This window comes from Lotus japonicus, chromosome 6 (assembly GCF_012489685.1).
Source record: "Lotus japonicus ecotype B-129 chromosome 6, LjGifu_v1.2".
Lineage (NCBI taxonomy): Eukaryota > Viridiplantae > Streptophyta > Magnoliopsida > Fabales > Fabaceae > Lotus > Lotus japonicus.
Genome location: NC_080046.1, coordinates 51,177,897 through 51,204,932, shown reverse-complemented (window position 1 = coordinate 51,204,932; position 27,036 = coordinate 51,177,897). Strand labels below are relative to the sequence as shown.

The window sequence follows — 27,036 nt, the reverse complement described above, 5'->3', positions numbered from 1 at the left end:
TGGTAGTGGAGGTGGCCATGATGGAGGAACATGATGGAGGAAGAGGCGGCTAGGGCGGAGGAACATGGTGGCCATATGAAGGGGATGAAACCCACGCACAAAAAACCCACTTATTTGGGTAATAAATCCACCTACTGTGGAAGAAAATCCACCTATTGTGGAAGAAAACCCACCTATTGTGGGAGAGACCTACCAAGCAGGAAATAAAAACTCCCTAGAGGAGGAGAAGAGGCTCCCCAAGGGGGAGGAGCCCCCAAGGGGAGACCGTGTAAAAAACCCGTTGTACTGTTTGAACCCTTTGATTGGGCCGTTAGATGAGATGTTTGAACCATTGACAAAAAAAAAGTGATTAAGAATGTGTCTTTGGTTCTACATTGGTGCATTTAAAAAAAATTATAAGAAATTAAAAAAGTGTCATTTTAACCCGAAGTATCAAAAAAAAAATACCAATTTGTTCCAGTTTTGCCCGATGTGCATGAAAACATCACCTTAACATTCACAGGCGTAGGTGCATTTGCTAGTGTACCAATCACAATTGAGTAACCAACAAGAGAAATTTGTTTTTTTTTTTTTTTCAGAATCAGATCCTTGATTTTATGAGAAATTTGTTTCTTACTATAGCAATTCTCTTTTTTAATGAAAACTCATGCTCGGTGGTTAATGAAAAAAAATATATTTAAACATCAATAATGTGAAGCCACGTAAGTTTCTTGCCTTTGGTCGTCAATCTACTCTTTTCGTAAAATTCAGCATTTCTGTTTAACAAACCCTTCCCCTTGTCATGACCCAAAATATACACGAAATTCTTAATGCAAAACCTTAAATGGTGATTGTCCAATCAATGTGAACACACAGATCTAGTAATCAATGCCTGCAATGATTAAGGCATTAATCGCTGATCTCTCAACATAACAACAACATTTGCACTCAGGACAAGCAAAATGTGAGGTAACTGGCCTCAGAAACCTTTTTTTCCCAGATGATATACAACTATACAATGTAAAAAGAAAAGGGGTAAAAATAGAATTTAGAATCATGTTTCTATCTTGAGAAGGGAATTGAGGGAAGTACTATTAAATCGTTGAGCTAGTCCTCGAATCACAAGAACAATAACATCCCTAAGGTGTCGGGAGTGCACCATCAAGTCTGCTTCATTTTCACTGTCCACTACTATTTTTAGACGGTGTTGATCATTTCTGAAGAGCTCCACCTAATAAATTTAAAGATCAAACACAAGTAAATCAAGGAAACTATAATCTGGCAATAAAATGACATAGTGGATGAGGGAAATGAATTTTTCAAGTCACTCAAACTTACGTGAAACGGAGGGGCATAGCTACCACGGATTTCTGTATTAGGAAAGGAAGTCTTAGTGGCAGGCTTTACCACCTTGAGCCTTTTCCGGTTAATTTCAAGTATTCGTCTCTCATATGTCCCCACTGATGAAATCTGAAATAGTAATTACATCAAAAATAGGACAAGCTAGTCCTTTTTGCTCTTCCACCACTTTTAAAATGAATGCATTCTAGGTCGAAATGAAATCATGAGAAGTTTATTATATAATATAGGTACCTTTTTTGAGCCTTGGTCTTTGTCACACAATACCTGTCAAGAAAGGCAAGCAATGAACTTAAGGAATATAAAATGTAAGAAATGTTAATAAGAAAAGTATGATAAAAAATCAAGGCCGCATCTATACAGGTTTCTGGTTCTAACAAGTGCAACATCAACTTAGTTGGACTAGAATCACTGGTTTGCAATTAATCAGTAATAACTAATTATCCACATAAATCCATCACAGTTTAATTCTTTCTGTACCTTGTGATGGTGGTAGTGAAAATACAAATCAACAATAAATTTTCAAAATATGGTAATGACCATAAAACCAAACTAATAAATATATCCCACCTCAAACTTCACTGATCCAAGATCAAGGTGCTGCTTCACTTCTTTAAGAACATCAGGCTCTGCATGGAATTGAAGGTCAGTATAATTCCCACCTTCAGAGTGCAAATTCCTAGAAAAGTGCTTTAATTGAAAAATTCTAAACTATAACATATCTACAAAATGAAGAGGTAAAACATCAAAGACACTAGATAACAGAGAAATTTGAAGTGTTATGCACAGAAATAAACACAGACATATTTTGATTAGTTTGCAATTGAAGTTACAATAAACGATTAGACAGTGGTTTTCCCAGCCAAATTACTCGGAATTCCTATGCCTCATAACACTAGGATTACGAAATGGAATTATTAGTGGACTGCAATTAATTGTACTTTTGTTTTTGAAAATAGCAAATTCATAATCCAACAGAGGTGCATGCACTAAGTAAGATCACTTGTTAATTTAAGTGATCCATTTGTTTGGCCTTGAATATTTGTAACCTTGACTAGTACCAGTGACAGTCTAGACCTATCCCATAGGTCCAAGATGAGGGGATACTATTTTAAAATATTTTGACCAGAGTCCTCTCCACATCCGCATCAGTTACATTTAGTGATCCAAGCTCACTATGCAGTCATCATCAGGTGTTGAAGGTAACAACACTCTTGTCAAACCTTGGTATGTTGTCTCGACAAGTTTCGAAGGTGACATCCGAGCATGTCTCATAATTCATCAGGTGTTGAAGTTGACACCGTTGTCCATCTTAGAATCCATAATTAATATTACCTTAATTACTATAAGATACGATCAAGATGCTATAAGATATCTTATTCATCTAAAAATTACATTTATAAAAAACTACCTACCAACAAATGCTTCACAACTCACAGTAGATCACTACTAATGTCATAAGATAATTTGCTTAAATATTAAACCATGATATCATATACATAATCCTTTCAACTTACCAACTGCAATTGGATCTGTGGATACAGAAGTTGATTGGCCCTCTACTCCATCCTCTCTAACAGGAGTATATATAGCCACCAATCTATAGCCAACATCATCAACATTTGCTTCATACATTTTGCTTGTTTCCCCTGGAATTTAACCATAGGAAAGAACTTTGACTAACAAAGATATCTAACAAGTAGTACAAGCAATGGAGATAAAATAGGGAAGATTCATTCACGAAAGTACAGCCTTAAAAGGTCATGAATAAAAATAATTCATAGCAAAGTCACTGACCATGCAGCTGTCTATCCGAGACTAGCATACTTTTCTATTCTGTTCAGTCACAAGATATCTTTGGTCTAAACTTTACAGAATCTTTAGTGAATGTTTGGTCTCTTTGACAGGACAGCCAGGAGCATTTTCTATAAATTTCGGAGAGAGATTCTTTGATGTTTTCTAGGATTTCTAATTAGATATTCAGTGTTGGTGATTGGTGGAGAAAGCCATAAATTTCAAGCACAACCCTATGTTGTTGCCATATTTTTATCTTGGGGATAATATACCATGAAACGAACTGGAAAACCCAAAAATAAGAAGAAAACTCTCTCTCTCTCTCTCTCTCTCTCTCACACACACACACACACACACACATATGGTAAAGAGAAAGACCATTCACTTTAATTGCGACATAGGCCATTCATGCACCCAAAAATATATTCCAAGTCAATTGAGAAATTAATGCATCATCAATTATTCTCAAAACCAAGGGATCTCAACTTTGATCTTGGACATGTTGGGAACCAGAACACCCCTCATCCCAATTATCAAACAGCAAGACAAGGTAAAATTTGAAAATATGCAATTTAGTCCATGTGGCGTATGTATCGAAATTCAATTGAAGTACTTTTCAACACTTCCAACAATAAAAAGTTGAGTAAACTGAAAGATTTAGCATACCTGGTATAGAGATCAAGTCAGGACTTCCAACCATTGATCTAAGCCACTGGATTCTACTTTTTCCTTCCTTCCCACCACTATAAATGCCACGAACAGCATAGAGATTGGTATGAAATCCCCTTCCCTCAATCTCAAGCTTGTGTACTCTAGGAATGCCTAAGAATGCACATATAAGTAAGGCAGAAAACTTGCAAGAGAGTTAATTATAAAATAAATGGCCATCAAGTAGCAATAATTTGGAGAATAATTTTGCACGGCACAACAATCGTGAGTGGCAAATAATGTTGTTTGGTTGGTTGTTAAATTTCAAAATCATTAAATAACCCACCTACAAATTACTGAACTTAAAACCATGTTCATGTAATTAATCTCTTTGACCCATCGTGCCATATAGAATGGCCCCAATAATTTTTCATTACCAGCAAAAGAACTGCAACTATTTCACACAAAAATGATAGGAATGAAGGAGAACCATCAGTGGCCTGGCTATTGTTATTTACCCACAGTTGCCTTCACCAATGATTCACAAACCATCAATCATCATAGCAAGTATCTTACTATCGTGGTTGAACTCTCCAACATAAAACCAAATGGGTTTTCAATATTAGGTCTATTATCCTAATATCCACTTAGTTGTCATTTCGCAATTCCCTAATTTCATAGAAAGGCCATGAGCTTAATCACCCTACAATTCGCATAATTTGGTATGTTACCCTTGTTCTTACGAATCCGGCTGAAGTCCTTCTCCACTCATCTAGCATCATTTTAGACTTTTCAATCTCATTCAGTGACAGATCCAAGGGGAGGAAGCATAAAATTATATTTATGGCTATTTAGGCAGACTAAAGATATTATTTTTTATTTAAAATTCAAAAGATGGCACTTGGCACAGTTGTAAAGCAATAATGCCTTTTAATCAAAGTAATTACCTGGCAATACAGGAGCTGTCTCAATGTATACTACCTCACCCAGTCTTCCAAATACATCAGTTACGACACACTCACATTTCAAACAACGACCAATTTCCTCGAGCCGCACCCTATAGGAGCAAGAACTCTGATTGGGTAATGGATCATATGTAAAATTGTCTCCCACTTCTGATGAAATAAACCTGCAGCCATGTCAATGTGATATAAATAATGAGCCTTGACAAGAATCATTACAAGTTTGCAACTAGCATTCTCCTGATAATAATGCAATACCAATAAGTACCACCCCAAATATAATTTTTAGATAGATAGATGAAGCCATCGCAAGGCCACACCACCTAACATCTTGGCTTCTAGGAGAACTGGCCCATGGCATGACAGAATTTCAATGACATGGCATGAGTACATTCCTTGTCGCTATTAAATTCTTCTAAATTAAAAGAAATTGATTACAAGGTAAAAGGGCGTGTATATCATACTATTTCAAATTCAGAGTGCTCTTGAATCATAGAGCATGTTAGAGATATGAAAAATAGTTCCAAAGTCATCATTCAAAAATTTCAGCTTTCGAAACAAAAGATTTTGACAACTGAAACTGCATTTCATAAAAGACAGAACATATAAAAACTCAACGTAGCTTCAGATTACATGAGAAATCCAAGAGATAAGTCCTCATGAAGCTGATTCCAATCCAATTCAGAAAACTCTCCCACAAAAACACACTTTTGTGGATCAAATGAGGTCCCATAGGACATAGAGAGGAATGGGAAATGGGATGTGAGGGATCATAATACTTCAACACAACAAAGACTGGGGGTGCCGCCAACTGAGCTACACTCCACTGGCAAAACAAACTTGGATCTTGTTTACACAAACACTTAAATAAGTACATATACATGAAGAGCTTGTTAATTAAGAGTTAATGTCACGAGCCAGTGCAGTCTAACCTATGTTGAAGAGCATTTGGATACATACTTCAAGAAGCACTTGTACAGGAAGGGAGTTTCGGTAATTTATAAAGGTTAATTTTGTAAAATAATAAATTTTATAGTAATATAACAGCTCAATCACCAAAGCTGATTTTAGCTTTTGCAAAGATTTATGTTCATAAGCTTCAATTATTAGCTGATGAAAACAATCTAAAAACATATTATCATGGTTTCAAAAGTGGTTCTAGAAAGCTCGTGGTAAAAAAAAAAAAACATCATCAGAGCATATTGCCATAGCTAAACCCAATAAGCTGACAATAAGCTCAACCAAAAGGGGCCTAAGTAAAAAAAGTAGAGAAGAAATATGGAATTTGAAGGATAACCATCCAATTCAACCTAAACAAGATCCTATAAAAGTTAACCAGAAAGTTATAAGTATGAAATAGAATGAAATTAGGAAAGTTCCTCAAATAACAGGCGTGTAAATGGTAGAAAAGCCAATTGTGGAGAATCACAGGGCTATAGACAATTTCATCATGTTTTGTTGTGCTGATAGCTGCAGGGACTGCAGCAAAATAACAGCTGTGGTAGTCATTAAAACAAGCAGGGGCAAAATATATGCCCTCATTATTGCGAAGCCTGCCCTTTTCTGACCAAGCCCACTCATTTTTTGCCAAGCTGGCCGAGGCTAATCCGCTCAACTAAACTTTCAACTTGTCATAGATTTAGGTTATTCACATATACTATTGTAGTTTAACATGCAGCTGTTAGTTGCTAACAGTTAAAGTTGTTATCAACTGTTAGAAGTTTGTTTGAGTTAGTTGTACAAGTCTTTAGAGGTTGTTAGAGCTTTAGCTACCTGTGCAGCAAGCCGTCTCAGGCTATATATTTGATTGAATCACCAGTTGTAGTAAGCATCAGAATCATATTTCAATCATAATCATATTTTGTCCTCTCTCTCGCTCTCTAGAGTTTTTTCAGAGTATTTCATCCTTGCTACTGTCTGTGTAGCAGCCATTCCAAGATCAACTATACTATAGCGTTTTTTAGGTTGGTCCCTGTGCACCTCCATCCAAGATTAACTACTATGCAATATGAATCTCACTCAGGGCATGAAAAGGGAATGTGTGCATTAAATAGTAGCATGCTGCAAAAATGTACAGTATAATACCATACCATTGATATCTAATATCTTTCTTGTACTTGCTCCAAACATGTTGTTGAATCTCACTATTAGGAATCACTTCAACAGCTGTAAGTATGTCGCCTTCAACTGCCTTTCCTGTCAGAGCAATCATCTCCACGTATGGGAGCTCTAGAGGGAAAAGTAGGACACATTTATTTTCCAAGAAGAAATTCAAAATCTTGACAAAGGAGCTTTAGCATTTAAAAATAAATCCAACTTAGATAGAACAGGCCTGCACCAAGTGAGGTTCTTACCTGGGAACACAATATCAGTTGGATCAGATAACCTGAGTTCTCCCACAACTGAATCTGATCGAACTGGTGTATATCTGAAAAAATGGGAAGAAGAACATTAATGTCAGCAGGATAAAGGGAAAAATACAGGACTAAGGGAGTAAAAGGGACAAAGGAGGCTCTCATTAATATGAAATTCGAATATGATTGATATGGTATCAATGATGTGATACATACTAATTTAGTCTATTAGAAATTGGGAGGCCTATACTCAACCACAAAAGCTAGCTCAAGAGTTGAGGTTTGCACAACCCTTATAAACACTTGATTGGCCTTATCTCTAGCCAATGTGGGACTTCTAACACACCCCCTCACGTCCAGGATTGAACAGACTGGAACGTGGGAACAACAACGGGTGGCCCAAATATGGGAGGTCTCCACACAACAAATGGATCTAGGATAGGCTCTGATACCATATTAGAAATTGGGAGGCCTATACTCAACCACAAAAGCTAGCTCAAGAGTTGAGGTTTGCACAACCCTTATAAACACTTGATTGGCCTTATCTCTAGCCAATGTGGGACTTCTAACATAGTCATCCTCTATATTCTAAAAATGAGGTCAACCACCAGTGTAATAAAACCAGTACAAGCCCAAGCCCCCTGATAGAAGAAGACTATTAATGCTAATTTAAAAAAGAAACAAATTAGGAAACAACTATGATTGCTTCTACTCAATTAGACAATTAATTGATTTGATAATGCATCCTAAGGATATTCCAACCACATGCAATTCTAAAATACCCTAAAGGATTCTAATATATCAAAAGAACACAGATCACTGACCTGCTAATTATATAACAAGATTCTAAACAATGACACATAACATGTACATGAATATCATGACAAAGGGCACATTTGGATATTAAAATATACAACCATCATTGGGGTTGCTTTAGGCATTGAAAATCAGTTCCCAGTGCCATGCAGAAAATACGCAAAGATGAAATTGGTGTAAATTTAAATCATTAATTACTATATATACAGTATGTTAATTTAAAATTTCAAAAGGTGATTTTAATTAAATATCTAAAGTCAAAACAAGCTCACATTCAAAATCATCTCCAATAATTTGTTTAAATCTATAGAGACGAAGACTTGCAGGATGAAGACCTTTCTATTCTTTCATACCTCAAAGTTGAAGTTTGAACAAGCTATTGTGTTTATCATGGCACATCATATGCTATATTCATGGAAAAACATAAAAATTTACTGAATAATACAGAAGAGTTACCCAAACAACAAACGAAAACTGTAATCTGAATCAGTAACTGCATAGGTTTTAGAATTTGCCCCGTTAATCAGTTCAATGGTTCCCTCATTATTTTCTCTATACCAGCTAAAGAGGCTTTCTCCTTCATATCCACCAAAATATTCACCTTGTCCAGAATAAATTCCCGAAGACAACGCTTTCACGCGTACATTAGAAACTATTGGAGGAGCTGCAAATTGTAATAGGGGTGAGACAACAAAATTTGCTAAATACCACACATATCAGGTGTAGCATGGAAAAAAAGGCGCAAATGAAATCTAAAACTTAGCAAAGATCATCGCTTGCCCAAATGCACATAAATATCTGTGCACACTCGACACCAGATACCCACATCAAAATCATTATATAATACTTATGAAAAAAATGTATCATCATCAAAAATGGATAATAAACTTCAATTAAGAACTACAGTGATACCAGGAGAAACTGGGTTACTGCATATTGCAACCAATGGCTCCCCGCATTTGTTGTCCGCACGAGTAGGCACCCAATACAAGGCCAAATAAGTTCCAACGTCCTTAAGTGATGGTTTATACGTTCTATCACGACAGAAAATAATCATAAAACCATCAATTGCAGGAAAGATATAATCTCCGTCATAAAAATCACAACACAATACACCGGTACTTACGGCTCTGTCCCACATATTTCAGCATCACAAGCATTAGCTATATCTAATAGTGCAGATCCATCAAGCTTATTTTTTGTCTGATACCAAATGTATTCTCCAACTCCTTCATGTCCACCAAAATATTTTCTCAATGGGGTAATCTCTTCGTCTTCACAGCAGTCAGGAATGACAAGGTCCATTCCCTTTGGTTCCGCTGTGCACAGAAGATAAAAAGTAAAATTACATTAGGGACGCATGTATGATATATCTATGCCAAAAAATTAAGCAATTAGAAAAATGTATCTCATCTCATGAAAAAAACCTACGAACAAAATAGACCCATAAATCAGGAGATAGGCAAAGATGATAACTAATTGAAAAAACTTCTAAAACTGCTAGCATGCAAGCACCAATCAGGGCTCACCAGAAGTAAGCTAGAGCAATTTGTATAGCTACAATATCGGTGCACCAAACCACTGTGTATTGAAATAAATAACACTCCAGGAGTTGAATGCTATTCACAAACTCATTCATAAATGCTTTAGATAATTGATAACTGGCAAATTCAAATGAAGTTATTCTGAAATTATATTGTCAACCATTTACAATTTGAATTTACTATTAATTTTTAACTAAGTAGATTTAACATTTGGTTAAACTAATAAATGCACTAATAACACAGGCAGTATCTTAAACTCTACCTACAAAGTTAAGGCCATGTTCATAAGTCAATAATTTATTTCAAATGTCATGTGTAAACTGTAAAACAATACTACCAGGAGAAACCATATCAGATACTATGCTCTTTGGACTGCCTTTGTTTCCATCTTTGCACACAGGGGTGTAGAGTAGTTCAATGCATGCACCGACATCTTGAAGAGTCAAATCCAAAAAATCTGCTAATCATAAATATTAAGCATTGTAAGTTTGCCATATTAATAAATAACAACACCAATTCTCTCACAACATAACTAAACAACGCATAGCTCACCATGACCACTTATTTTTTCTCGTACACCATTGTCCTTTACCCTAAACCACTCATGGGTGCATTCTCCTCTCTCTCTATAAATTAAGAAATGAATTCCATGTCAGAGGAAGAAACCACAAGAGTAAGATTAAAAACTTTGGAAGTAGAAGCATTGAAGTTATAAACAATGGATAGTTGAAGCCTGACCCTCCACTATACACGGCATTCATGTTCAAGTGCTGCCCCTCTATCATGGATCCAACGAATTCCAGAATATGACAAGTTGGGGGTCCTGAATAGCAACATAGAAACAATGTGAAGCATTGAAATTTCCTATCCCTGGAAAAATGAATATTGAAACAAAAAAAAAGCTCTGTATCTTCTGGACAAATTTTAGCTCCTAGTTCACACTAATAAAATAAGAACAGATCAGTACCAGGTATTATAGGTCCAATTTGTTCAGAAAGAACCATGGGTCCACGAGCCCAATCACTTCGGACAGGCTCACATGAGACAGAAATAAAGAAGCCAATGTCATCAATTGAAGGTGCATATGACGAAGTGGTGGCACTCGTAATTTCACTTTGTGTACCGTCGGAACTGGTCTGCACAAAGCCAAAGAAAAAATGTTGGTTGATCAAATATTTAATTGACTGACAATGTATATTAGCATCAAGACAATAAGACACATAAAACAAGTGGGGGAGGAATATGCTATATATTTCCCTCTTCACTCAATATGGCAACCATAGGGGAAGTTTGTCCTTGCTCCTGCTTTACTATTATAACAGTTAAGCTTTTCAAAAAAACAAAACTATTACAACAGTTAAGTTTGCTTAGTCTCTCTTTCATGTAACGATCATGATATATTCAGTGTTTCCATACTGGAAGCAAGGTTACTGAACTTAATTATATGAACAATTTACACACACAGATTAAGAACCCCATCCTATATGTCTTCACCTAACTGCTAAGCTTTAGAAATAGTTGATGAATTCAAGCTAAAAGCTAACTCAGCTGCTAAAGAGAAACTGTTGAACCCTTTATAGTGACTTTTTTTATCATATCATTAGTCAATGGGAGATCATAAAGATTGGTTAATCACATATAGAGCCACTACTAGTAAGAAGTCTAGAGTTCGACCGTAATCATTCTTTTAATAAAAAGTTACATTTAACCTCAAAGTTCATTGTCACCGCTACACGCACAAATCACTCTATGAAGAGGAAAAGTTAAACCGCAGTTCAAACACTGGTAGAATGGAATATATGATTTTGGCCATTCCAAATTAAATTTGGAATTCTGAACAAAGACTGGCAAGAATAAAAAAGTTGAGATTCTAAGTACCCTAAGCCAGCGGTAAATTGAATCTCCCTCATCACCACCCCAATATGTTTTTTCAATTCTTAGCATTGTTCCTTCAACAGCATTTCCAACTATGTGTAAAGAAAGCAATCGCGGGCTTCCTGAGACCAAGAACAACTCCATTATGAGAATCCAAACATGCAGCAAATAAGATAAACATAAATAAAGAAAAGACAACAATCACATAACAAAAAAACAATGTTAATTTGTTTATGATCAGGCAGTGTAGATGAGAACTTTTGGTGGGATTGAAGAGATGAAGGTTTCGCAGACAATAATTTACAATTAGAAGAGGGTTCGAGGAAAAACAGGGTGATTAATTAATTAATCAATAGTACATCTAGATATTTATACCATCTTCAGTGCTAATTACAAAGAAATCATCATCTAAATGACATATGACAACTGGGCGATTCAGAATTTTTGTTTGATAGAGTTTGATGTATTTGTACAGAGCATAATTCCAGAATTTGTCCTAAACATTATATCTGTCCACATCTTATGGGATAGGTTTCTTTTTCCACATAGGTTTCCCTTCAGAGCAGGTATTTTCTTGTATTGCTTTTATTTAGTAGCTTATGGAAGACTCTTGATCCTCCAGTTTTTGTACCTTCTCTTTTACTACTTTTGGTATCAGAAATCTCTAGCATGTAATTAATTTAAATTTTCATTTTATATTTAAAAAAAAAACACAATAAAAAAATAACTAAATTTTATTCAAATTTAGCCATAGGTCCCACAAATGCCTTACCAGGACGAACACGCTCCTGGCCCATGCAAATTCTAAGGTCACCTACAACGCCATCGTCACGTACTGGAGTACACTGGAAAGAGATGAATTTTCCAATGGCTTCTTTGGCAATACGATACTGTAAAAGACCGGAAACATCTGGTATCAAGGAACCTAAATCACCTTCAACCTGCACAATCCAGTAAATAACCAAATATATTAGATTATAATTTTCAATTTGAAGGACAGTTGTTATTAATGGAAATGCAATTCACATCTATTTCTAGTAGGTCAAGTCTATACCTGTTTTCAAACCCTTCCTTCTTTCATAAAAAATCCAAACGCATTTTATTGTTTTAAATTAGATGCAACCAAAATCAAACGCAAGGTACCAGATGAGACACAATTCAGCAAACTGTTTGTCTACAAGCGTAAACATTAACTGGGGACCACATACAGAATAAGAAAACAGCCTTCTAACAATGAAAGCTAGACATTTTAATTCAAATATCGAAAAATCCTTTCTAGCCAAAGACAGACAGCATATATTTTCTTCATATTTTTCAACATATAGCAAGCATCAAGAATGAAAAATTAAAAATTTCCATCCCATACCATTTCTGCTCTATTTTATACAGTAACATTCTACAGTTCCCACAAGGCATAGACAAAATTAGTTAGAGAAATCAATAGGTAAATGTGATAGGGATTAAGCTCCCATAACAATTATTAAATCCGCATACCCTGTATAACTTTGATGCGAGCATACCTCATGAATATACCAATTATATATACTTTTTCCTTCATGGCCTCCAACATATCCATATGAAGCTGTCAATATTCCATCTTCACAGTAATCTCCAATAATAGATAAGAAATTCAAGCTCGGGGGAAGAGCTGCAAAAAGTCACATTATAAATAAGATAGATTTTGATTTGAGAAGAAATATATATATTAGGGGGAACCAGTTTATATAGATTATGGGATTTATAATCTTGAATCTTGACACCATATGACAGAATAAGAACAAAGGGAGTGAGAAGAAACAAGAAACCTACTCTCAACTGCTCTATCAGATATCACAAATGCAGGTTCACCGACATCACCATCAGGAGTCATTGGTGTAAATTTTGCAACAATGTAACAGCCAACAGCTCCAAGAGGTATGCGGAATGCCTGACCAGGTTAAAACCAAACAAGGAGTTGGAATAAGATGTATTAGGAAAAATGTGTACATGTACTAGGGGAAAATGAGCCCTTATTTGAGAAAGCATTGTGTAGCTCAATGTGAAACACCCACCCACCCAAAAAAAAGAAAAGAACCTACTTTAGCAATTTTGGAAGTACTTAATGCTTCAAGACTGTTTTCATCCAAAATTGATGAACATGTTTTATACCACTGAACTCTACTAGATGCTTCAGTTCCTCCAGTTACAATACCAGTAGCAGTTATCTTGCCATTCTCACGTAGATCACCAATTATTTTGGCATTTGATACTTTTGGGGGTGCTGTAATTAAGACAGAAGCAACATAAGCACATGCAAACAGCCTATATAACATAGCAGTAATTTCACTTTTCAAAACCATCTCCATTTCTTCATCAGGTTACCGGAAGAATCGGAAAATAACTGAGGACACATGCATAATTATGCAAGTAACACAGTATGCGTTGAATTAGGAAAAGCCGAGAAATTGAATTTGTGTGTCTCAACCGCATGACAGAGGTCATTATATAAAATAGGTACAATCAATACATAATATTTTAGTTTCCTTATTTAAATGATTATGTTGCCTAATAACCATAAATACAAGAAATACACACCCCCTCAAGATGGAGCATGTAAGTCATACGCACCAAGCTTGTTACAAATAAAATTAACTCGAGGACCTCTCAAACACTTAGTGAAAACATCAGTCAACTGACCATTTGAATTGACGAATCTAGGGTTGATATCTTCACACAACTACATTAAGTAACCACATTTCCTAAGAGGCGTGAGGTAATTATTTGGTTCTTATAATAAGGAACGGAGGTAGTATCTTACAATATCTTGATCATATCTTTGAGTAATATAATGTAACTTAAATTATTCTTTAGGATTGGTTTCTTTATTTCCTTATTTATATTGATCTATTTCCTTGTTTAATTAGGATTAGGAATCATAATTAGTTTCCCTATTTGACTAGAATTAGGAGTCTAGAAGGGTATTTGTTGTCTTTTGTAAGATCACAGCCAATATATTATATCAATAAAATTTTGTTCTTTGTATTCCTTTTTTCCTCATTCTATACTTTAAAGACTAGACATATAATTTCATCAAGGCTTTAATAAAATATAAAAGACTAAGGCCCCATTTGGAAGAGCTTATTTGATAGCATAAGCGCTTATGTCACTGTTTGGGAGAGCTTATGCAAACAGCTTATGACCTACCATAAGCTGTTTTGAGCTTACTTTCATAAGCTACTCAGGATTGCTTATGAATAAGAGCTTATGCTTATATATAGCTTATTTTCAATTTATTTTAATAAAAAATTTAAAATAGCTTCATAAGCGCTTGTGACCAAACGGGACCTAACTTTCCTTAAAGCTTAGGTTGTTAGCTAGAAGCCTTGAAATGGAATTATGCCTCATCAGACAATAAGTTTATACATCGTGACAAAGAAATTAGCACCATACAAGGACCCAAATATTAAATATATCACCCACCAGTGGCATTTACAATAAAATGGCACCTGCTACTACACTTAAGAGTAAAAAATAATGGCTGTACTGTAACAGAGAAAACAGAAGAAGCTAATTATAGATTCAGGGGTGACATTCTAAATAGTCATCAAGATACCTTGTTTCACAGCAGGAGACATTACTGACACAGATTTTCCTTCCTGACCTGAAAGATACACCATCGAAGATGTTACGGAAAGATGTGACAACTGAACGGAAAGGATACATTGATCATGTCAAGTCCAGATACTAAACCTTCAAAATTAATTGGCATGTATACAAAAGCCAAGCAACAACCAACATCCTCTTTGGTCAAGGTATACTCGGATGTACCAGCTGACACTAATAGAAAGTCTCTGCAGATATTTGCCACCATGAAACAGGAATAAACAATACTTTCCAATTTGCAAAAGCATGAATCACAAGACTAGAATAACAGGCTTGATTTTTTAGCTTAACACTTTGGTGCCCTTCAATAAAGCATGAAGCAGAGAATACTGACCCTACGTCCCTGTTCTTCCGTAACCATTCAAATTTGCTGGGACCCTCCCTTCCACCAAAATAATCACCAACACCTTTGATAATATTTCCCTCAACAGCCTCTCCGACTATCCTTACGTTACTGACAGAGGGAGGAGCTGCCATGTGTAGTAAAAAAGACAATTATAGGACAATTAGTAAATCAATTAAAGGGTGTCTTGTAGAAATAACTCAAATTAAAGTTATATAGTCTTGACCAAATGTAAGCAACCTAAGATGACAAGATGTTTCAAATATACATGCTGAACTAAAAGCATGGGGCAAATGGAGACTATTTGTTAAATGCATACAACATCAGAAAGGAAGAGAGAACTACTAAAGTTGGAATGCATGAGTCTGGCTGAGTATTGAGTGTATTTAAACAGTTTGTTGCATAAAACTTGTATATAATGCACAGTTCCTGTGCAAATAATAGTTTAGCTGCACACACAGAATTTTTGGACTATTCAACACTATACCTCAAGCTAGATAGGGGATCCGCGTACAGGCCTATAGGTACCCAGTGGGTATGGGGACGTGCATTCAAGTAGCTACCACACGAGTACGGAGATGGACACGTTTAAAACATGGGTATGGGGAAAGGCTACCCAAAGTCCCAAACCCTACCCACGGTCATTCCTATATCTAATTATATGTTCTAGCATAGGGAAGTAATATATGTGAAGTGTATGTTAATCTTAGAACAAAGCAATATTCTAAATAGGAGCCTAGGCACTGGATCTGTACTTAAACAGTATACTCTTTGAATTAAATTAAAAGGAGAACAGGATTTCAAATTAGAACAGGTTTTTATCATATACCATATTGAAACAAAGAATGTTTGAAGAACTAGCATATCTCTAGGCTGTAAATTTGTCTCATAAGTAATATCCATAATGTGATCAACTGATCATAATCAAATAATTCCAGGAACTAAATAAACTAATCAATAGCAAACTTAAGTAATTAACACCAAATAACTTGCTAACAATAAGTGATCATAATTCCATAACTTTTACACTTATGTTTAGCCTTATCCCACTAAGTGAATCGGCTATATGGATCACACTATTTCATTGAGCTCAATCAGAAACCAAATTATGTTGCTACCAAGCATATTTTAATAGGAACTAGAAGAAAATTAAAGAATACAAAAACAGAGAAAATTCTACCCTTACCAGCTCTTACAAAATCTGTATATTTATATTGAGGTTCTCCTTTGGCACCTTCTTCTGTTACTGGCGTGTACATGAAAACTAAACTTGAATCAACATCATCAATGGTCAGCTGATACTCCTCATCTTCCGCCCCAGCGATGACAACAGGAGTGCTATTCCACTTCCTCCGCAGCCAACTAAAGTATGAAAGGAAACAAAACAAATGACATAGTTGGATTGTATGATAACAAGATATAAACCAGACTGTTACATAGATGAAAAAACCACACAACCAGAAATTAGGAATGATAATTTCATAGCTTGGCTAAAAATACGAGTTCAAAATATTTAGGTGTCAACCTAAGAACTTGTACACATTGTTAGAAACAAACACGTACAAATAAAAGGAATGTCATCTCACCTAGCAACACCTTTTCCTGGAGTCCCACCGCACCATGCAATCTTAGCACAACCCCTGATTATACTTCCTTCTACCAGCTCTCCGTGCACTTCAAGGTTGACAACTTTTGGAATTCCACTCCCTTGTGATATGCAGCAAGTGAAAAAAAAATGAAGTAGGTAAGCGTTAAGAAAATATCAAAAGAACAGGAAATTTATATACAAGAGTAAGAAAATTGTAGAGAGAGAGAGAGAGAGATAACAGAGTGGTTCTCGAAAACTGAATACAATTGTGATTACTGAACCATAGTATATTTTATTTATATAGTGTTAGTTGACGCTTCAATCAGTCACCAAACATATGCAACTTATTCAAGCTGATATAACAGTCAATTATAATAGAACCTAGAGACCATTTTACATATAATGCACATGTAATACCAGTCTCTAACATTACCTTATCAAGCATTTCACCACTTTTCTACACAATGAAGTGCCTTTTACCAAACTGTATAAGAAGACATGTCATTATGAATTTCTCAGGATACTTTGGAGTGCTAGCTAATTGTTACACATTCCTTAAGTTAGTCTACAAACCCCAACAATGCATCTTTCTTGATTATTTGTCTGATCAGAAAGTCTACAAGTGCCTTGTAACTGATGGCGGAATGGTTATTCCTATACTCCTCCATATTCAAATCTATCTTCTCCTACCTAGTAAATCTCTATTCTTCATACCACCATATCAACTCCCACTTCACCTCCTACTTCCTCTTCACCCCCTGCCGTCTCTACTTCATCTCATCACAAGTCCACTCTAACTTCCAATCAATCATGTCATGACTCATGAATCAACTATCCCAAAAACTTAAGAAAATTGTGTAGAGAAGCAGTGAAATGCTTGATGAGGTAATGTTAGAGGTTACTACTTCAAAAAGCCATGTGCTTCCAAGTTCCAAAGGTTTCCCTAACATTATTTCATCAAAATAAATTCAGATTAACATTTTTCCCCAAATGATGATTTCTACTTGAAATTAATCCCCCCTCCCATTGTATAGAACATGTATATAACTTTCATAAGAAAGGAAATTCACAAATTGTCAAATTTTGATACAAGGAAACAAGAAAGTTTATTTGATATTCACACAACTTCATGCCTACTGCTGCATAATGGAGTTTTACCCCTCTCCTACAAATTGAAGTTGTGAATTCAGAAAGGATGTTTCAAGACAGATTTGGACTTTCCCGCAATAAAAACCATAAGGAGGAGGTGAACTTTTCAGTTTCAAAAAGTTATAGAAAGCATTGAAGAACATGAATAAAAAAAGGAAATCATAATAAATCATTTTAATTAAATACCACATGTACTTTCACAGCTATCTGAAGCCAAAGTAAGTGGGTCATTTTACTCCTGTTGGACTGACTAAGATCTCAAAACTTTCGTTTTTATCTATAAGTACACAAGACAAGCCTACCTGGTGAAACACGAGAAGAGATGGCAAATATAGGAGGATATTCTGTTTCTCCTAAAACAGGAGTACATTCCACTTTCAAAACTTTTCCAATGTCATTATGCTTTGGCCAGTAAATCTGAAAATCAAACAACGCCAGAAATATAAATAGCATGAGAGACACAAATATGAAGCAGATATGATCATGTTGACTCCTTACCTCACCAGTAGCATCTGGAATAGGGAAAAAATTCGAAAGAGTTACATCACCACAAAACCATTGATATTTTAAAATTAATGGCAGGTCTGTACTCAAGGCACCATCATGAATAATTGTGAAGTGACAGCTACACACATCTTCTTCCAAAGGTTTATCTATTGAAGCTTCTTTGAGGAGAAACCCAGGAGGAATATGGTCCTTCCATTTCTCAACTAGAAAGTGGAAAGTTGACTCTGCAACATGCTCAGGGCGACAAAACTCCCAACCATCTCTAATACATAAAGCTGTATGTGCAGGATAACGCTTTGCTATTGCCACTTCCTCACGAGAAAGGTCTGCAAAGCTTTTTATTTTCAATAAACAATCTTAATACATAACAACATAAGAGCTAAAAGATACCAGTATAAATCATATTCAGAAATCATGTCAGGTACTTCTTGACCTGTGGTTAGCGATTTAGAATCAAGATGCATTCTTCAACCAGTTCACTCAACAATTTAAGATGCCAAACAATAAGCATAACTTAAAGTCTCATACCTCTATCATTGTATCTTTTCAAAGTAGGCCCAACAAGCAATATTGAGGCTGCTTCCACATGAGGCATCTTAAGTATAGGATTCTCCTCCACTCGCAAATGCTACAGCATGCAATACAAGTATACAACAAATCATTTAAAGTAACATAATCAATCTGTATTTACACATTCACCCGTGCATGTGTAAATTTAACACTAATTTAAGTCTCTGAAAGTTACTTGAAATTTCTCAGGTTTAATCATTACATTATTATCTATAGTTTTATCCAATTTCTAAATCAGTGCCTATATAATTTAAAGGACTCCAATTGGGTTGCATAAATACCAATTGTTCCTAACTGGGTCCCCACTGTGACCACAGTCATACTCATATGACTAAGCCTTGGCCTTTAGGTTAGGGGAAAGTATCACCTACGTCACAGGATTAAATTAATGGATGCAAACCCAATAAGAAACGTTTGGTAATTGCAGGCTGGGACTGATTTTAAAACTGGATAAATTCATAAAAACCAATGTAGTAATTAACTAAGTTTTACTGCATATTTTACTCAGCAAGAGGTAAAAATAACAGAAGTACAAAGTGAATCTCACATCACATATATATCCAAAAAAATTGAACTATTTTTATTTAGAAGAAGTAAAACCAAAAATATCAACAACAGTATCCAAGTTTTCTTCCACTAAGTTAAGTCGGATACATGAATCAGTCAACATAGAAAAAGGGAATCAATAATGAAATTCCTTGTCAGCGAGCCCAAAAAAAGAAAACATAGAACCTTCGTGCCTCTATAATAAAATAAAAAGTAATTCATCAAAACAGAAGCGGGAAAAAAACACACAAGCTGAAAATAAGGATTATAATGTCTAAGTGTTACTGATCAACAACACTGTTCTATTTGCTTTTTAAGAGATCACTAGCCATTCCCAATGACTAGGAAATCTTTATCAGACAATACACAATGATGAATTATATCTACGAAAAAGACTATTACAATAAAAGTGCAATGATTATGATCACGTGTTCAGGTTATCCTACCTAATTAAAAAGATTAAATACTAACCTCAAGAGCTGGTAAATATGGGAATCCCTTCAGCGTAGAAATTCTGTTTTTGCTGGCAGCTAAGACCTGTATCAAATAATTTCATTTGATAAAGGATTCAATCATTCGCGCAACACACCATATATGGCTAAAACGAATGGGAAAAGAAAAAAAACCTGGAGTCGAGGTTGACTTGCCATAGCAAGAGATTTCAACTTATTTTGAGCTACTGAGAGGAACTGCAGAATGAAACATAACAAATAGATAGTTTTTATGAACACAGTAGAGAAGATCACAACAAGTAGAAGGGGTTTTTAAAAGCTTGCCTCCAAATTAGGAAGCTGCGGAAGACTAGCCAATGATGTGATTTGATTTCCAGCAAGATAGAGTTGCTGCAAGAAACTTTAGGATTTCATAATGCCATCATAAAATAATTATGAATTCTTTAACCTTTTTCATCGCAGCCATAAGACAAAAGTCTGAACACACATACATATTTTGAAAAAAAAAAGGGGGGGAACAAAGAAAGAAAGAAAATATACCTGCAGTACTTTACAATTCTCAAGTGGCTCAAATCCAGGACCCTTAAAATCGTTAAAACTCAAATCAAGAACCTGATAAAGTAAACAGTTTTTTTCAATCAGCTCGTAAGAAGTTTATTTTAAATTATTCAACCAACACCCTTATGTAAATTATATATCAAACCTTCACTCTCGTCAATATTTCTACTCCTTCCAGGGTAGACAAAAGATTGTCTCGGAGATATACAAACTGCCAATAAGAATCATGAGTTAAATGCAATGGAAACTCTCAAAAGACAAACAAACTAGGTACTCTAAATAGAGAGATCTTTCATATAAATGTATTCATATGCTTGTGTGGAATCAGACTTTAATAAGGCCATTGCTTGGCATATTGATTAAAAACTGCCAGAAACAACTTTGCACAGATTGTCTGATATAAATAATAAGCTGAACAGAAGATACATTTACCTCTAAGTTTGAGGATAAGTTTAATCCACTGGCATTGAGACTGCGAACCCTGTGTCCCCTAAGATCCAATCTCTAATAACATATCAAAATGGACCCAAAATTAGACAATATGCAGTAAACATTCAAGTTTAGCTTCAAATATGCATGAGGCAAAATTGAGCACACTCATGGGAAGAAGGCAACTGGTGAGTCACATTTGTAATAACTACAGTACCCCAATATATCAATTAGAATTGTTTATTAAATAGTTAATAAAACATACAAGATATAACTGGGTTGGTGTCAATTTTGATTTGAACAAGTGTGATTGTAAGAGCAACTAAGCTAACCCATTCTCTACTGAAATTCAAATAAATCATCCAGCAACCATTGATTATCTCGAAAAAACAAAATCACCTACATCTACATTCCCTCTTTTTCAGCAATCTCTTCACTTCCAGACTCATCAGTAATTCACTAATAAGATTCTAGACAGTAAATCAAAACCACAAAGCTTACCAATTCATCATTGGCCTTAATCTCAATCTGCGGAAGAACAACGAACCGCGAATCACGGCTGTCAGGAGTTCCCACTCTCCTCCTTCCAGGCAGAGCAGAGCTCCTATCCTTCGAAGACGACGACAACGAGCCCGCTCTCAACCCCCCAGAGGCCGAACGTGCAGATGACACTGACGATGACGGCGAGGAGACATTCGAAACCGTCCTCCTAGCAGAACCACCGCTACCACCAACCGCCGAAGAACCAATTCTCCTCGACGAAGAAGAAGCAGAAGCCGGAGACGACAATGCCGGCTTAGTTAACGACTTCTTCGCAACTTCCACCTTACTCGCACCAGACACAGCGGTCGTCCTCAAACCCGAACTCACCGGCGAGACCGCCGGCTTCCCAGTGACACCACCACGCGGCGATGCTAACGAACTCCGCCGTAACTCCGGCAAAGACCTCCGCACAGGCTCGGCCGCCGAAGAAACTCTGCTCCGACCGCCGGCAGCAGATTCAGCAACCGTTTTCCTACTTCCATCCGGCACCGACGGCCTCTGTACCAATCCTCCAGTACTACTCCGCCTCGGCGGCACAGAAACCGAACTCGCCAAACCGCCAATCGAACCCGATCTCTTCGTACCCGCACCCGAACCCGATACATTCCGAGGCTCCACTTTCTTCCTTGCAGAAACCGAACCACCAGAGGTTGCGGCGATTCTCGCCGCAGCCTTCACGCTTCCCGAGGAGCTCTTCCGGTTCTCCGATGCAGCGTCTTCACGCGGTTGCTCCAACGGAGCCTCCTCCATTTATATGCGAAGCTTCTTCAACACTCACAGAAACTAAAAATTGCATGCAAAGGAAAAACAAAAAAACAAAAAAGGGTAAGAAGCGTAAATAGCAAGGAGATGAGGGACTGAAAATGAAAACGGTTGGATCTGAGTGAGTGGCACAATGTACCTGGAAAATGAAGAGATCTAGTAGAGGAAGCAGAAGAAGATGGAAGTGAATTTGAGTGATAGAGAGAGTTTTGAGAGGGTGTGGGGGAGAGAGTAGTAGTGGGTGGAGAAAAGAAAAAGGGGGATGAGAGGGACAGAGGAGCTGGAGCCAATAACGAGGGTGTAGAAAAATGGAGCCAAAAAGGAAAGTGACTTGGTGTGGGGTAGGGTATGGTAGGGTTTCTTGAAATTTTTAAACTTTTTTGTCCGCGAATTCAAGGGCGGGTTGTGTGACAAGGACGGAGGGTTGAACCCATAAGTTTGTTTTTAATATTTTGTTTTTGTTGTCTTGCTAGATTTTGGTTTTGATTTTGTTTCCATGATTTCATTTTCTTTTCCCTCTTTAATCCCAACATTTGAATTTACTACACACCGTCACATCATGTACTGCAGTTTATTTTGGGAAAGATGATTACTTACAAATTTATTTTGATTAGTAATGATTTAGAGAGAGAAATTTTGAAATAAAGAATTAAAATGAAAAATAGAAACAAATTTATTTGATTTGGCAATTGGCATACACTCATATCCATTTTTTTTTCTCAATATACATTCATATCCATTTGATATGTTATATTGTATAATGCCGGATAGTATAAGGTCTTATAGTACTAGACCGGATATGATAAGCTTTTTTCATAGCTTAGGGGGCGCTTGTTTCACGGATTGGAAAAGGATTCCCGGGAATGTTTGGGCCGGAATCTACATTCCAGTGTTTGGTAGCAGATTTGAAAAAAATATTCTCGAGTATCTTTCATTCCTGGGCAAGTCTATGCCCATCCAGAAGCATTTCTCATTCCCATGATGGAGAGGTGGGTAAGTTGAATCATGAATAGAAGGGAATGAGATTTTTTGTGTGAAATCTCTGAATTGTCACTACCCACTACCCATGTCTTTTACCGCGAAGGGTATTTTAAGAATTTTACTATCTATTCCCAGGAATATACATTTTGAACCAAACATATATTATAATTATACCCAGGAATATTAAAAAAGATTCTCAGGAACTGATTTTGTGAACCAAACGAATTTTTTAAAGATGTTTGGGAATAACATTCTCATCATAACATTCCCGGGAACAAGATTCTCGGGTATCATTTTTCAATTCGTGAAACAAACACCTCCTTAAGGTTGTAATTGGCTTTTGCTTTCAATCGGCACTAACACTCATACATATTTTGATATATATATATATATATATATATATGACGAATGAATTATCAAAAATTGATAAAGGAGAGACATATATGGATTGAATCAGGAGTAGAAGACGTAAATCTAAAGTAGGAAACTGAAGACGAAATGCAGTAATTCTTGTGTTTGATAGACTCAATCGATTTCTTTTGGATTAGTTAATTACTGCATTTCGTCTTCAGTTTCCTACTTTAGATTTACGTCTTCCACTCCTGATTCAATCCATATATGTCTCTCCTTTATCAATTTTTGATAATTCATTCGTCATATATATATGCTAACATTACAATATCAATTGTGGGAATCATAAATAAAATTATTTGTGAAGGTAGAATCAAAACAATTCACCTTAAAACCACATGTTTTTTCACCATATGAAATTCTCAAATACTATTTAGTTGTGATAGACTCTTCCAAACATTAAATACGTTTTTTTAGTATGGTTGTCATCATGTCCATTTCGACACTTAACCTACCAAATTCGACAAGTTTTATGCTAGAGCGGGTCGCCCCACTTGTTCGACATGCCAAACAACATAGTTGGAAGTGGGCTGACGTGGTATGGTACAATTTACGAAAAAAGTTGATGGTGACCCAACTGATGCATCCATCGGTGAGTAACAGCTCATATCCATACATAGCTCACACTTCATGTAAGACCTGGATTTTCAGAACAAGCTAATTTCCGACTCACGCGTAGAATCAGTGTAAGCGTGACAGGAGTTTGATATTTGAGAAAGATTAATGAAGAAGAAAGTTCAGGAATTGCTTGAGGAATGTTGCGTAGTCATTTTAGGAATTAGAGCGAGTCGTCTGCACACCCGCCTTATGGCAAGCGTGTCCAGAATAGGCTAATTTCGCTTTAGAGCAACGTTTTAAGTGAGATTTCGAATCCTTGGAAAATTTAAAGATTTTCTTTATTTTTCCTTCGACCAGCGTTTCATTTCGGAACTCTGGACTGTACGCACGATAGGTTTCACTTTTCGGATGTCCGCCGACGCTAATTTCTTTGCTTCGAAACCCTATTTTCGAGCAATGGATGAAGACTTTTTCTATTCGGGACTTCTAACGAAGATTCCGTCCATGTTGCCAGACTTGTTTCGACGTTTCCAATCTTTCTTCAGTTGGAAGTTTTGTCGTTTGAGCATCACAGCAAAAAGTAGTTTTTCGGGGCAGATTAACCGACACCGCTTTTGAGTTTTTCGATATCGTTTTTCCCAAATCCTAGATATTTGTTTTGAGTTCTGGAATTCTGACGCCAGAATCTCTCTTAGAATTTCTCGGTGATCGTGCTGCAAAAATCGGAATCGCGAAATTTTCATTTTCCCGCGATTTCACCCGCCTATAAATAGCGCGAAAAAGCAAAATCCTCTCATTTTCTTTCCATTTGTGGCTGATTTCGTGGGGAGCAAGGGGGGAGGAGATTTCCGCGAAAACTTGACCAATCTTCGTGCAGTTCGTCCCTACTTCTAGGTATCGAGGTAACTATCATGAATCCTGCCTCTGATTTCTGTTTCTGCTGAGTTTCTGAAGTCGTTTCTGTGCTCTAAGTTTTGAGCTTTTTCTAAAATTGTCCGATTTCTCTGATTTCTCGCTTGGGTTATGTTCCTTATGTTCCCCTGAGTCTAAAACCTCTGTCAGTAAACTCTGATTGCGATTCAGTTGTCCAGGATCTGAAAAATTGACTCAAAACTCTTTTTGTCTCACATTTCGAAACTTTATTGTCGAAAAGACTTAATCTGACTTCGTGCCTTTAGGATTTGTTGTCACGGATATCATGAGGATCGTTGCTGTCAAATTTGTTTTCCGAACTGATAACTTTGAAGTTTTGAGCCTTTATTTTGGACCAAAATGCCCCTGGATAGTCGTATTTCGACCCGAATGTCCGAAAATTGTTCCGACAATTTCTTTGCCTTAGTTTTACCCTAAAACTACCTTGTGAATTGATTTAGATCGAAGAAAAAGTTCGAAAACCCTATTTTCCATAGTGGCCGAAACCTTATTGCTTGGGTACCGTGTCCAAAAATAATTTTTGGGTCTCTATGACCTGAGCCATTGCGTAGCTCTTTCAATTGTCGAAATTTTGGCGCCGGTTTCGTGTCATTCTGAGTTCTGTAGCTCCAGTTATGCTCGTTTTAGCGAACGAAGTCTCCGTTGTCAATTTGTGCCTAAATAGGAACTCTGAAGCTTTAGAGGCTTTCTTTACGATTTCGATTAGTATTAGTAGATCTTGTTGCTCCTAGTGAAGCTTGTGTTGATGATTGTGTTTTCTTTGTTCTAGGTTCGCAATTTCCATGCCCAACTTCTACTCACGAAGGTAAGGGTAACTCGGTTTTAGAGCGTCTTTGAGTCTTGCATGCTTTTATCGCACTGCCTGTGTTTGAGATGAAGATGTTTATATTGATTGGCAGATGATTATGATTATTATGCTGAATTTGGAAAATGTTTTCTGAGAGGCTTCGGCCGTTTACTGGTTTCTGTCGTTACTGCTTCCTAGTGGATGGAACATGTGGTTACTTTGGATTGGTCCTTGGGTGGGCTTTGTTATTGTCTGACTTGGCATATAGGGCTTGAGTCAAGTGGCGATGAGGAGGTGTGTCCTATCATTGTCCCATCTTGCGAGATGCTAAGTGGCGATCAGGAGGTGTGTCCTATGATTGTCCCGTCTTGTGTGACGTTAAGTGGCGATGAGGAGGTGTGTCCTATCATTGTCCCATCTTGCGAGATGCTAAGTGGCGATCAGGAGGTGTGTCCTATGATTGTCCCGTCTTGTGTGACGTTAAGTGGCGATTAGGAGGTGTGTCCTATGATTGTCCCGTCATGTATGACGTTATAAGTGGCGATGAGGAGGTGTGTCCTATCATTGTCCCGTCTTGAGAGACGATATTGATCGATCCATTTTGTTAGCAGCATATAGTTGCATTATAGGGAACTAACACCTGACCCTATGTTGTTGGATTTTCGTATTGGTTTATTGATATCTGATTTGATGTTACATTGTTGAGGTTATTATTATCTGAGTCCGATTTATGTTTAAGTTGTTGATATATGAGTTGAGTTATGTTGCTAGTTATTTACCATGCCAGGTAATTAAATTCGAACAGCATGATTTTTCTCTTTTATACATGGTAATTGCATGGAGTTAACCCTTTCTATTTGCTACTTGTTGTTTGGGCGCTTAACGCTATTAGGCGATGGAGATCCTTCCGCCGAGGCATAGCTACTCGAGTTGGAGATCGAGTTGT

At 36.5% G+C, this 27,036-nt stretch overlaps 1 protein-coding gene across 2 annotated transcripts; it reads right to left on the bottom strand.

The window, feature by feature from the left end:
• Window positions 1-734: 734 nt before the first annotated feature.
• LOC130726443 (187-kDa microtubule-associated protein AIR9) lies at window positions 735-22,718 on the bottom strand. Of its 2 annotated transcripts, XM_057577703.1 has the most exons (37): window positions 22,560-22,717; window positions 21,617-22,441; window positions 21,119-21,190; window positions 20,832-20,897; window positions 20,669-20,740; window positions 20,453-20,518; window positions 20,303-20,365; window positions 20,148-20,213; window positions 19,089-19,188; window positions 18,552-18,886; window positions 18,356-18,470; window positions 16,903-17,023; window positions 16,503-16,678; window positions 15,308-15,443; window positions 15,061-15,161; window positions 14,924-14,971; window positions 13,410-13,591; window positions 13,141-13,258; window positions 12,852-12,979; window positions 12,104-12,272; window positions 11,335-11,453; window positions 10,424-10,592; window positions 10,195-10,279; window positions 10,009-10,082; window positions 9,794-9,913; window positions 9,039-9,231; window positions 8,825-8,946; window positions 8,369-8,576; window positions 7,097-7,170; window positions 6,833-6,971; window positions 4,728-4,909; window positions 3,799-3,954; window positions 2,856-2,987; window positions 1,909-1,967; window positions 1,573-1,605; window positions 1,318-1,449; window positions 735-1,210 (listed from the first exon to the last, which is right to left on the bottom strand). In XM_057577703.1, exons 2-37 carry the CDS (start codon window positions 22,406-22,408, stop codon window positions 1,034-1,036), a joined length of 5,100 nt encoding a protein of 1,699 aa, XP_057433686.1. In that variant the 5' UTR covers window positions 22,409-22,441; window positions 22,560-22,717; the 3' UTR covers window positions 735-1,033. The 2 variants fall into 2 exon arrangements, with proteins under 2 accessions (XP_057433686.1, XP_057433687.1); XM_057577704.1 differs by lacking the exon at window positions 735-1,210 and having other exon boundaries at window positions 1,321-1,451; window positions 1,574-1,605; window positions 22,560-22,718.
• Window positions 22,719-27,036: the final 4,318 nt, after the last annotated feature.

Coding starts and splice junctions, on each gene's coding strand:
- LOC130726443 (XM_057577703.1), bottom strand. CDS start 22,408: ATGGAGGAGGCTCCGTTGGAGCAACCGCGTGAAGACGCTGCATCGGAG. Junction 9,232..9,793: donor ATCTGATATGGTTTCTCCTG/GTAGTATTGTTT, acceptor TTCTGTGCACAG/CGGAACCAAAGGGAATGGAC. Junction 4,910..6,832: donor AAAGATATTAGATATCAATG/GTATGGTATTAT, acceptor ACATGGCTGCAG/GTTTATTTCATCAGAAGTGG.